The 13,717-nt window shown below is 37.7% G+C and overlaps 1 protein-coding gene across 1 annotated transcript; it reads left to right on the top strand.

Annotated features, from left to right (window-relative positions):
* The first annotated feature begins 205 nt into the window (after positions 1 to 205).
* Positions 206 to 5,357, top strand: si:ch211-244b2.4 (uncharacterized protein LOC541512 homolog). Its single transcript, XM_063460593.1, has 9 exons — positions 206 to 221; positions 2,510 to 2,857; positions 3,395 to 3,539; positions 3,621 to 3,753; positions 3,842 to 3,962; positions 4,064 to 4,142; positions 4,259 to 4,361; positions 4,470 to 4,593; positions 4,903 to 5,357. The coding sequence occupies exons 1-9, from the start codon at positions 206 to 208 to the stop codon at positions 4,962 to 4,964; spliced, it is 1,131 nt and encodes a 376-aa protein (XP_063316663.1). The 3' UTR covers positions 4,965 to 5,357.
* Positions 5,358 to 13,717: the final 8,360 nt, after the last annotated feature.

Below are 13,717 nucleotides of genomic sequence, written 5' to 3' on the forward strand. Positions count from 1 at the left end.
ACAGAGATATACACTTTGCACAAGCAAAGATGTTCTCAAAAGTTGCTTAACACGTTTATTTTTGGCAACCCTGTTGCATTGGGTAGGCCTGATTAAGATCACATTGTTATTCTAGCCTAGTATATATAGTGCCAGCCTCTTGGCAAACACCAGATGTGGGAGAGGCTCTTCCAAAGGAAAACGAAAGTGTTTTGCAGAAAGCAGAATGGCCTCTTCCTGTCGTGAGTATCCTTCGCGCTGTGTTCCTTGTAACATTTCTATATTTTACTGTTCATATATTTTATAAAGTCTGGAGGTATTTTGTTTACTGTTTGTTTATATTTCCCTTTAAATCACATGCGAATTATTTTTAACAGCCCTCTTTCTATCAGACTTTCTATAAAGATTTTCTGTGAGGTCAAACATGCCTAAAATGTGCAAATGTGCAGCATATTTAATATTTTAACAAAACCAATAGTCTAGATTTGAACTCTTATTCTGAGACACTGATTGTCATTGTATAGAATTAGACTTTACTTTCTGTTTCATTTACTGTGAAACTCCATTGCATAGAATGCCTACATAAAACCTGAAAGCTGGACTTTAATAGTTATGTTTTAATTGCTCATCTACATAATTAAGTTAAAGTTATTATGCATTTTTTTTCTTTTATTTATACGTTTTTATAAACGTATATTATTAACATGTGTGAAACTCTTAATAGCATGTTTAACTAGCCAACAGGGGGCAGCAGACAAACAAGTTATTAAATTGCAATAAAAACCGGGACAGAAACTTTGTTTTCAGATTTTTCTAATAGTACCAGAAGAATTGTAAAAGTTATTTTATATATATATAAAATAATTAACATACATTAGATAGAAAGGTGGAGCAGGTGAAAAAATAATAGCTAAACATAGTTCTAAAGTGAAAGGGACAAAGCAGCTCAACAACAAGTGAGGGAATGCAGCTTTACAAGTTTTCAGCCTGCCTGTATTACCAGCATATAGAAACTATATTGTAATACGTTATTTCAAAATAAAAAATACTGTAGTGTACAAAATTATTGAGCCACCCCTCACTTCTTAATAGTTTGCTTCCAAGGAGTCAGACTGTTAAAGCGGTCTTGAACAATGCTACTCTAGACTTTCTGAAGGTTTTTCTTTGCTGCTTTATCACTCATTTACAGTCCAGGGCTTGTACCTGACCATTGTTTTTGTTTGTTCAGCCACTTAACATTGGCTTAACGATGTTAAGTCATACCAGCATACAAAAGGCACCTAACTCAAGTTATGAATGTCATGTGCTTAAGATATTAAGGGTAAAATCCAGCAAAGACCCAACACATTGGGCCTATTCGTTGATCCATCTGCTGTTTGCTAAAGCCTCATCACAAATGGTTTCAGCGGAAGGACGGCTGTCAAGAAGCCATTTTTAAAGAAGGGAAACAGTGAGAAAAGGCTGAGGTATGCAGAATTACATAACAACAGGGACTGAAAATCAGTGGCAACAGGTCTTAGAGAGTGATGAATCCAAGTTTGAAATCTATGTTTCTAATCATCGTCAATATGTGCAAAGATCAAGAGAGAGATACAACTGTGAATCTGTAAAATATGCCAGAGGCTCTGTCATACTTCTGAGCTGCATGTCAGCCAGTGGTGTTGGGGTTCTTGTCAAAATTGTTTCATCAATTTGAATTATGAACATAAGAAAAGTACAGTCAGATTTAAATCCACCATGCAGTACCAGCTGATTGGCACTGGGTTTGTTTCTCAGCATGACAAAAAGCCCAAACACACTCAGTGCAGTAAAAGCATAGCTGGATAGAAAAAACACACAATAGACCAGCATCCCCAGAGCCCGGACCTCAACACTTTTGAAGCAGTGTGGGATCATCTTGACAGAAAATGGAACAAAAGGCAGACCAATATCCAAAGAAGAGATGTGAATGCCCTTCAAAAAGCCTGGAGAGCTTTTCCTGCAGACTATTTAAAGAAATGAAAAAATAAAAGCCTTCCTGACAGAGTTAAGGCTGTGTTAAAGTATAAAGGTGGTCATATCAAACAATGACAATATTGTATTTCCATGCATGTTTTCACACATTTCAATAAGTTTCTGGAACAATTTCCCCACTCTACTAGCAAAAGCTAAACAAATTAGGGGTAGCTCAAGACTTTTGCATAGTATCATATGTACTTTAACATCCTCAGCTCTGACAAGAAAGGTCTACCACAAAACCCTGAGCATTAGTGAGATCAGATGTTGTATCTGTGTCTTCAGAGTCCAGCTCAGAGTTAGCCTTTGTAGTTGAATTCAGGGCTTAATGCAGGTCGAGCTCCACAGTGAACTGTATGTTTTGTTATGCTTTGCCATTCTTGTAGCAAAGTTGCCCAAAAGTATGTACCTGTATTTGTTTATATTCCTTTATATATTCAGGGATGTATCTTTAGTAAATAAAGAATCTAGCTGTATATCGAAGGAACAAAATATGAAAGCATATCATGTATTATTTTGTTGTTGTTTTGTCCAGAGGCTGACGATGAAAGCACTTCACTAAATGATTCTGATGTCAGCAATGAGTCAGAAAGCACTGAACCATCAGATGAGGAAGACAATGAGGAAGGCAATGAGGAAGACGATGAGGAAGACGATGAGGAAGACGATGAGGAAGACAATGAGGAAGACGTTTTACCCTGCAAGTTTTACAACAAAGGAAACTGTAGGGACGGAGAAAGGTGTGCTTACCTACACGTCTGCAAGTATGCTCTTAAAGGAAACTGTCGTTACAGCTCCAAATGTAGACTAAACCACACTGTAAGTCAAGGGGTGTCCTCCAGTGCAAGCGGCAGGGCTCTGGATCGGTCATCATCTAGTGGTGGTGAGTATTTGCTTTTGGGGTTTTTTGTTGTTTGTTTTACCGCCACAAGACTTTTTTTTTTTTTTTTATTTAAGTGAGAAAGATTATTCACAAGTGGAAAACATTCAAGACAGTTTTTAGTCTTCCCAGGACAGGATGTTCCACTAAAATTCCCACAATGTGAAACTGTGCAATGCTCAAAGAAACCAAAAAACTACATCTCAGGTGTGCAGGCCTCTACAGGCCTCAGTAAGCATATTAAATGTTAAAGTTCACGAAAGCAAAATTAGAAAAAAACTTAATAGGTATGGGCGTTTTTCAGGAGAGAAGTATTTTACAGTCCAGTGTGAGGCCATCTAGCTGACAGTTAACGCTTTGGTCTCCAACAATTTCAGCTAGTTCCTAACAAATGGCTACAAGAGCCACATTTTACGTTATACATATATTTACACATATATTTACATGTTCGAGCCATATTAGAGCAGCTTTAATGTCCAGTAATAAGTCAGTAATTACAATGTAATATATAATGTCTTTTTGTTTTGTTTTTCTAACCAGACCAGAAGCTTACTGATGGCCGATGCTACCAATGGCAGCTCAATAACGGAAGAGGCTGGAAAGATGTTGAAAATGATCACATCCTTGAGGCCCAGTATTCACTGCCCCACACCAAAAGCATCAAAATATACAACACATCATATGGGTAAGCAATGAGTTTATGAAGAACTTTTTATTTCCAGGCACTCTGCAGTCACTGCATGCTTTAACTTTCCTCTTTCTACAGGGCGGTGAGCATAGACTTTAAAAGGATGAAAGTTCTTGGGAAGAAATTAAGAGTGAGACGCCTGGATGACGGTAAAACTGTGTGGTTTTGGTACTGCATGTTGCGTCGTCATTGGATCAAGTATGGAGCCAAGGTATATAGCAACTAGATCTTTGCTGAAATTAATGGAAATTGTTCTCCTTTGTCTGTTTGGTAATGATTCTTCTCTCCCTCACGGACAGGATTCAAAGGGTGTCTCCACTCCTGTGGAGAGCTCTGACATCGAGGAAAAGTTCCAGAGGAATCCAACAAGCTCCTTTACTTTTAACATCAATGGTGAAACTTTTGAGATCAAATTTAAAGGTGAAGTGTATTCACTAAGCTGTAAATTTGTAACACCCTTCCAGCTAAATTCCAGCTTTTTCTTAACAGTCATTGTTCCTTATTTTTATGTGTTTGGTTAGAAATGCGACAGATGAGTAAAAACAGAAAGAGGAAAGTCACCCGTCGACCTCTGTACCGGCAACCACAAGCAGTCGGGGGGTGAGTGTTAATTTTCCTTAAGGAGTTTTGTTCAGTTAAAATTGTCAAGAAGATAAGACAAGAGAATTTAACATAGTTTTCTGTTTTATGAAATATTTTTGATTTTGTTGTCGCAGAGTTGCTCTAGCAACCTCAGTTTTACAGAATCTTAGCTTGGGCACTAAGCCACAGTGGGAATTTGAAGGCGACAGTGGAAGATGGCACAAGTTCAAACACAGGGTAGGTCATCTGTGCAGTGGATGTTATTTTTAGGATTATTCAAAATACAATTTCTGAGTTATTGTATCGACATAAATCATCACAGTTTGTCTGTGGATTTTGTCTCAGCAGAAAAGGACTTCCACTGACTGCTCAGTAACCAGTGATGACATTGAGAGCAAGTACCAACAAAACAACAAAGGCACCATGCTCTTCACAGTGGCAGGACAATCCTACAATCTTGACTTTGGAGGTTGAGTTTTTATATTTTAATCCTGTAGTCAAAGGAGTTTGCAAAGAAAAGCGTCTGGACTTCTTTAAGTAAAGAAGTCCAGACGCTTTTCTTTGCAAACTCCTTTGACTACGATGACCTGGATGACTGAGAACCTTCACAGACATTTTAATCCTGTAGTAAAAAACTAGAGATAGTTATTAATTGTTGGTTCCTAGAGGCATTTTAATAAACAACTGACTATCCATATCTACCTGTTCCAATATGAAAAAGTGATGTAACATTTATTTAACATTAGACTTTTGTTGATTTGTTTATGATTTTCTACAGCAATGATCCAGACCAACGTCAGGACCAATCACACACGCAGGGTCAGACGTGTGCTGGTGTGAGCCATCAAGATGATTTCCTGACCTCCAGAAGACACAAGACTGTGCAGCAACATAACCACAATGCTGCCGCGTTCCTCTAACTTGAGATTTATCTGAGATTTATTTTTGGATGATTAACACATCCTTTTTACTGTTGAATTTCAGAATTTACCTCATTGCAGGCCTTGTCATGGGTGAAGTTTACAAGGACACTTTTAAATGCTGCCTGACAATCTTCCACTCCAATAATGCATTCTACCAACTTGCCTTTTACATCATGGTTGTTTAAATTATTCATCTTATCAACTCAGGTCACAGTAAGCATTTTTTTTCCACACTTCCATATGGGGATGGAGGGGAAAATTTGTTCTTATAGCCAATAATTAAACAAAAGGAAGTGTATAACAAACACTTTGAATTTATGGGATATGATACATTTGCCTTTTTTTAATGTAGAAAAATGAGATGTAACTGAGCAATACTAGTTCAAGGCCTTTTTGCACATTACCTTTGAGGTCTTTTTATGCTTTTAACACACAAACTGCCTTGAAAAGTCTCCGTGCCTCTTTGCATTGTGCCACAGCTTTTGCTTTTTGTGGTTTATTTGGCTTTGCACAAATGCACCAGAAACGGGTTTCACTGATTTGGGAGAACAGACTACTGCATCTTTGGTATTCTCTAAATGTAATAAAAAATGTTTGAAATGCACAACACACCAAGACTTTCCCCTTTTTTGTATGCAAGTAGGACGCCAGAACTTCAATGACCAGTTTTAAACAAATATTTTTTCAACAGCTTGCTTACATTTCCCAATAAATGTGCGATAAATAGCATGGTGATTAACATGGATAAGTGGAAGAAGGTGGATGAGTAATAGATAGGTACATGTGAATAACTCATATCGCAGGTAATTGTAAATAAAGAGAAAATATCACCTCATTAGTGTTAGGGACCAGTTTTCCAGTGGACTTTCAGGATACATCTTGTATTTATTTATTTATTTATTTTTATTCGATGCCTTAGTAAAGGTTTAAGTCCATCTGAGTCCTCCTGGCAAATTTATCACAATGGCACCCACACAGAGCCTTCCCCTCCCTCCATTCTGATTCTCTAACAGCTACACTGGCTGAACCAACAGCTCTGATGTCAGAAACCATTAATTAACTGGTTTAGCACGTAAGCAATAAAAACGTTGATGATGGAGAGAGGAATTCCTACCATATTTAATAAAAGTTGGAACAGGTGCGGGCTCCACCATTCAGACACAAAGTGGATGCACAAAGTTTAACCAGGTGTTTTGCTAATACACCACCTTTAGCTGTGATAAATACATATATTTAATATATTTTCTTATAAACTTGTTTGCTTGTTTTTTTGTAAACAGTGTTATGTTCCCTTAAAAGGTCCAGAGGATTGGAGCAAGTAACACAAATTGTCTAGGTGGAAAAAAATGACACATGGAGTTGGAATTGGTAAATTAAAGAGTTTTTAATCATTTTGTTTGTAATTAACCCTTGTAATGTCCTCGGGATTCCCATACACTTGTTTGCCATACACCTGGGGTCATTTTTGACCCAAGGACAACACAATAGACAAACAGACCCTGCTAGAACCATTTTTTGCCCTGCAATGATCTAGATGTAGGTGTCTCCTATATAAATTTTTCTCTGAAAGAATATGTTTCATGGTCTGAGTATGGGATTATCAATGGCTGTAGTGAGATACAGGGAACCCCCATTAGAAGCAGTGCCACAAAGGACCTCAACACGACAGCACTGGGGCACCCTGGGTTATCTTCTGCTTTTGTTTTCTTACTTTTCTGAGTTTCATGTAGAATAGTAAAAATCCAAAAGTATTTCATTTTCATTGGTACAGAACAAAAGTTTTATTTGAAGCACTTTTAAACTGTGTGCTTTAAACTGTGCTATAACAGTAATATTATTGTGTATTGTGTAAAACTGGAAGCTTCCTTCTGTAATTTCTGAAATTCAGAAGACCACAAGAAAGCCTGCAGTATGATTAAAGTGCTCTTTTAGCATAGTGTGGTACTATAAGGTTTTTATGTGACGTGAAAGAGTTTAAATTAAATTCTCGATATTATAAGTAGGTTTGTTTAGACCTCGTTAGTGTTCTAATTGCAGCATTTTGAATCATTTTGAACATTTTAGCATAACAACAGAGGAGTGATTGTTACTAAAATGGGCTTCTTTCTGCCTGCATGGATATTCCCTTAAACATCATAAGTGTTCTATCATGAATCGTTTGATTAAAGCACATCTGTGAAGGTGTAACTGAAAAAACTCATGTAAAGTTACACTAAAGCAAACGAGGTTTTCTATTAAAAACAGTTGTGTATATGTATTTAACCGTATCTGATGAAGGTATTTCCACCACTTTATAACAAAGACTCAATGTTTAACACTGTTTGAACAGTTAAACTTTAGCAAGGCTGACTGTAAACTCTCCCTAACAAGTCCACTTTATCGCGTGCTCGTTCATTTTTTCTATTAGTGGGTAACAGGTGTTTAACAAGTCCACTTTCTACATGACTATTAATCAGTCATGCTTATCAGTGGCTCATGGTTACATAAAGCCTATTTCTGTCCTTGACTACAGAGGCAGAGCATCATTCAATCCCGCCAGTTGCATATCCTGACAGCATTTCAAAGAATACCGACTCCAATTTCCCTGCGCAAGACACCTCATAACTTTTTATATCATCTGCTATAATCAATAAATGTACATTGTAGCTGTAATGTACACTACAGCTTAAGAGTTTGATGGGAATTAGAAATGTCTTATTTTCTAATTATAATAAAATTTGGATTCATGTTGAGTCAACACTAAATTAGTCAGAAATGTAAATGAATATAAATGTTTCTGTGGGGTAGTGTAGACCAAGCGGCGAGGAAGGTGATAAGTAGACAGCATCAGCATCAACTTCTTTTAATTGTACTTTATTTCTGACATCTCCATTATACGGTGGCCCTGAGAGGCCAAATGGACTGCAACTTCAGAAAACACTTGCAAAAAGAAAAATGCTGCAAAAAGAAAAATGCTGCAAAAAGAAAAACACCTGCAAAAAGAAAAACACTTGCAAAAAGAAAAATGCTGCAAAAAGAAAAACACCTGCAAAAAGAAAAACACCTGCAAAAAGAAAAACACTTGCAAAAAGAAAAATACGGTGGCCCCTAGAGGCAAAGCACTTGCAAACTCCAAAACACTTGCAAACTCCAAAGCATTTGCAAACTCCAAAGCACTTGCAAACTCCAAAGCACTTGCAAACGCCAAAGCACATGCAAACTCCAAAACATAACGGAAGTGCTCCGGGACGCTAGGGGCGGTTTTGAGCTTTTGTTACCTAGTAACTACACAAGCCATGAAGTACCAATGACCGTCGCGCTTCCCAGGTTGCCTAGCAATAATGATACTAACCACTGGAAACGAGTCATACAACTTTGTTTGACAGAAATGAAGGAGAACATATTTTGTTCATTTGTTTGTTTGTTTCTACAAGAGCTTTGTGTGATTTGATAAGTATCTGAGGCTGAGACCACAGGACAGTAAAACATGATTTTTGGGCTTCATTTCTGTACTGAACAGTCATTTAAGATTAGTTAATAAATAACAATTTGCTAATGTTGTTTATGAGACTAAAGTCATATCACATTGGTAATGTAAATATAATATGGCCAATATAATAGTTATTATATTGATCATTATTAGCTATTGCGGCAGTTAACATGAACTCTGTGTTAAATACTGAGCTTACAGATTCAAGTTGCAGTTATTTATGTCTTATCACCTGTAATATTTAAAGAAATTAGGTCACTGCTGAACTGTATATAACCATCATCCTTATCATTACATTAATTATCATTTCATCAAAGCATTTATTGAAGCTGTTGGCATTATGTTATAATTAGTATTACAGGGGTTATCATAATCAAATATTAACATGTTTATTACAGGTGCAGTTATAACTACTTTAAAATGATTGAGTTAATATATATATATCATAACTCATAGCCTGAGTATATTGTTACAGTAAAATAGTAGCTGAGCAAAGGCCTGAATGTATTCAGCTTCTTGTGGTATTTGAGTTTGCTTAGTTACAGGTGACGAAAGGATGTCCAGTCCATGGGGACCTCAAAGGCCTGAGATCTTTACCATATTTGGATGGATGGGGAACTTCTGTGTCTGCAGTTATCTCTTAAAATACATGGATGTTCTCTACATGCAAATTATGTGCTTGTAAATGCATGAGGGGGCGTTACAATACCCTGATGTTATAAAAGCAATCTAGAGTGTATTTTGGGTAGAGATGTACAACTGATGTTTTGCAGTTTACACCTCTCCACGCTGCGTGCATTCATTAAAATCAATTGTTTGACCGACCTCTTCTGGACCATCATTGTTTTACTCTCGTCCTCAATTTCGAACCCGTAACACACCTTAAATCTTCACTCAAAGACAAGTATCTTTGACAGTGCATATATATATATATATATATATATATATAGGTGTATCATATATAAGAGACAAATGTTGGTGCTTCAGTATGTTGGCATTACTAAATTTGGCTCAATGCTTACATATGTGTGTAAAAAGCAAATGTATGAACTGTGATAACTGTTTCTGATAAAATGAAGAGTAGACTGATATATTAAATATTCCTTTATTGGGTGAGAAAATCAGACCATGTCATAACTGCTTTAAGTCATACAGAATAGATATCAGGGCCTTAAACAGGCTGACTTCTGCTAAATGGGTCATATTGGGCAGAAAGTAAACAAACACATAACATCCTTATAGAATATGGTGTAACACTATAGATCAACTTACCTCAGAATATATAAAGCATATAAACAATCACAGCAACATGATGCAACAAACACAGCAGGACTACTAATCCAAAATACTCAAAGCTTCATAGAACTGAAACAAACATTTATTTTTAGCTCCATTCTGCTGCTGATACATACTTTAGGTTTCTGAATATTAAACTTGTTGCTGCCTTTCATAGTGTGTAACCTGAAGGCCCTGAGTACTTTCTCCCACACTGAAAACACTGGGATGATAACATTATTTGAAAATTACCTAATAAGACTGATTCAGGACAGACATTAGTGATGTTAAACTTTCCTAGCAGTGCTTCACAAACAGGGAACAGTCTGTCTATTCTCTCCATCTGTCAGCTGCTGCTGGCTCTTCCTCTTCCTCACACACTGCTGAGTTTGTCCTGGTGGATCATCAGGGGTGCAAAGCCTCACAGATGATGTGCAGCAGTGGGTCCCTCAGTCTGTCCTCATTCTGGACACTTGCAGTTGTCACACATGGAAATCAAATGTGTGATAAGCTGCAGGATTCAAACACAAGTGTAACTTATAAATACATGTTCATACTTTTATTCCACAATCAGAGAGAAAGAAACAGAGAGAGAGTGCAGGACAGACAGACAGGTGACAGTCTCAGGTGTACACACTGCTACAAAACAACACAGAGAAGGAAGATTTAGCGTTTGTGTTATTACGAGTGCTAAACAAGAAGAGTTCCCAGATGGTACAGTGGACACATGTGTGACTCCTGTGATTAAAGCATCTTTCTTTCAGCTTAACGAGTGAACCGTCAGCTCGTTCAAACACACGTTAAAGTCCGTTTGGCTCGACACCACCGAACAGAGGCAGCAATATAACATAGCTAACATTAACAGTGCAGTGGATCCTGCTTGTGCCGTAATATTCAGGACTGCAAACCGAGCTGCATCACTGACTTTCAGCTTGTTGTGTTTGTGGATTTATGACTGACTTTAATTATCCATGAAATCCTCACATTCTCTGTAAGACTAAGGTCGACTAATATTTTTAAGTAAAGGCTTTAAAACCAAGCTAATGTCACATAACTTTCCCAACATGTGGCCAACAGTAATGTTTTAATGATCTTCATTATAAAAATATTTGCGCATAAATAAGTGACATAATATTCAGCACTTACTTCTGAAAGTTTACTCTTCGGCCGCTCCGCTTCCGCCGTTTTTTCGGCAAAATTATCCACACCACCGCCGCACTATGAAATCTGGGGTATGTTGGGCCATGAAGGCTTCACCGACCCATCCTTAAAATTCAGGGAAATTAAGGACCGCATTTGAGGGCCGCAGTTGGAGCAGCCTTTGAATTAGGACAGCCTTCGTCGTGTCACTGTGACGTAATCGGCCTTAAAATGCGGCCTACAGCCCAAATCCGGTACTTCATGGCTTGTGTAGTTACTAGCTAACAAAAGCTCAACACTGCCCCTAGCGTCCTGGAGCACTTCCGTTGTGTTTTGGGGTTTGCATGTGCTTTTGAGTTTGCAAGTGTTTTGGAGTTTGCAAGTGCTTTGGAGTTTGCAAGTGCTTTGGAGTTTGCAAGTGTTTTGGAGTTTGCAAGTGTTTTGTAGTTTGCATGTGCTTTTGAGTTTGCAAGTGTTTTGGAGTTTGCAAGTGCTTTGGAGTTTGCAAGTGTTTTGGAGTTTGCAAGTGTTTTGTAGTTTGCATGTGCTTTTGAGTTTGCAAGTGTTTTGGAGTTTGCAAGTGCTTTGGAGTTTGCAAGTGTTTTGGAGTTTGCAAGTGTTTTGTAGTTTGCATGTGCTTTTGAGTTTGCAAGTGTTTTGGAGTTTGCAAGTGCTTTGGAGTTTGCAAGTGTTTTGGAGTTTGCAAGTGCTTTGCCTCTAGGGGCCACCGTATTTTTCTTTTTGCAAGTGTTTTTCTTTTTGCAGGTGTTTTTCTTTTTGCAGGTGTTTTTCTTTTTGCAGCATTTTTCTTTTTGCAAGTGTTTTTCTTTTTGCAGGTGTTTTTCTTTTTGCAGCATTTTTCTTTTTGCAGCATTTTTCTTTTTGCAAGTGTTTTCTGAAGTTGCAGTCCATTTGGCCTCTCAGGGCCACCGTACCATTATACCATTTTTAAAAACACCCCGGTAGGCAAAATCTCACTTGCTTTATACAGGACTTTACATACACCTGAATCTCATTAGTCTCTACCATTGAAAAATTGGTTAGACCAAACAATATGATCTAAACACAAAACAGGAATAAGATTATGCATCTAACTGACAAACTCATTTACACAGCTAAATGGTTTGAAAAGTAAAACACTGCATACAATACAACTCAAAATGTTACTTTAAAGAAAATAAACAATGCTATACACAATGAAAAACCCTGCATTTGGTTGCACCCTGTGATGCAATCAATGACATCATGACGCTATATAAGTAGGAAGTACTGGGGCGGCCCCTCCCACACATACAGAACCTGAACAAATGGACAAAAATGGTAAGTATAACCAAAGCAACGTAACCAAACATAATTTATTAGAAATTTACCTGTGAACAGAAGAAAATTCAAATGACCTGATGGTTAGTAGTATTTGCTTTAAAAACATATGCATGGATGTAACTAATGCTACCACAAACACACCCGGGATAGTATGTAAAGCAAAATTACACCAGCAGTGTCTAAATTAAAGCATTATGGCCAACTGTACAAAACAAAACAAGAGATTAATTATCGATATGATCAAGGTACAAGTGGTAAGTGAGTTCAAGCCTAACCACTTTGTCACAATTTCATAGTAACTTTCGTCATAATTTATGAATAACTTTTAACAGAACACCTATATATGTGTACAGAATAGGAACTGACCTCACAGCCCATTCTCCCTTCAATGGTGCTAGTTTCAGTCATTGTGCAAATGTACCATTTATAAGGTTAGGAAAACCTGCAGTCAGCTGAGACTGAAGAAGTCACTTCGATGCATGACGAAACGTTTCACCCACTGAAAACACAACGTCCAGATGAACAGAATCAGCCTTTGGGAACTGACATATTGAGCCGGGGGTGTGACATATAAATGGGCAATGTTACATATGACGGCACTCACACATAATTAAGGGCACATTGTACCAGGCCAGTGAATTATATTTTCAGGCATGAACGAAAACTTTTAAAATTCCAAAAATATGTGTTAGTATAAAAAAAACCCTCCACGTGTAGGTTGCTGCTAAATTTTTGGCATTTAACTTGTGGTGAATGTAGCTACACCCATCAGACTCTTTGCACTCGAGTCAACACTCCCCTTTCAGGTTTTCCCAGCCTGACGTAAAACAAATGTTAGGACACTGGGATATTTTCAGGCAAAGCGAGCAGCAGGCAAACACTTACAGATTTTGTCTGTGAAGGTAAGACAACTCCTAAGCCACTGAAAAATAAGGGAGGGGCCAAAACTCGGAGGGTGGGGTGTTGTTTACAGGTAGGTGTTAGTGAGAGAAGAGATAGGCAGCAGTGGGCTGACAGAAGGAAGGGAAACAACGAAGTCTCATGCACAGTTAATTGATTAGCAAGGTAAATAGCAACTGGATGGAGAGGCGCTGTTCCATAACAGTCATGTTAATTAAACAGCATCACAATATGAAAGTCAAAGAACTCAGAGTCCTTCTGAATTTCTTTGTTCTTAACTTTGTAAAGCAATGGGAATATTTTAAAGTTCCTGTTCCTTAAACTTTGTCACATTAAGTTGCAGGTAGTTTTGTTCACACCAAATATCAGCGTTGTCTACTCTTCCTCATAACATTGTAGGCCACCGGGAAGTGCAAAAGGGTAATTTTGTGGTGAACTGTTCCTTTAATACCACGAAAGAGCAACTCTACAGTCATCTGATGGCATCACTGTGCTTTAATTTTTGTCGCTGTGAAAAGAAACCAGCTTTAGTGTACACTCTCCAGAAACAGCCTTAGGGAAGC

Source organism: Pelmatolapia mariae, linkage group LG17 (genome assembly GCF_036321145.2).
Source record: "Pelmatolapia mariae isolate MD_Pm_ZW linkage group LG17, Pm_UMD_F_2, whole genome shotgun sequence".
Classification (NCBI taxonomy): Eukaryota; Metazoa; Chordata; class Actinopteri; order Cichliformes; family Cichlidae; genus Pelmatolapia; species Pelmatolapia mariae.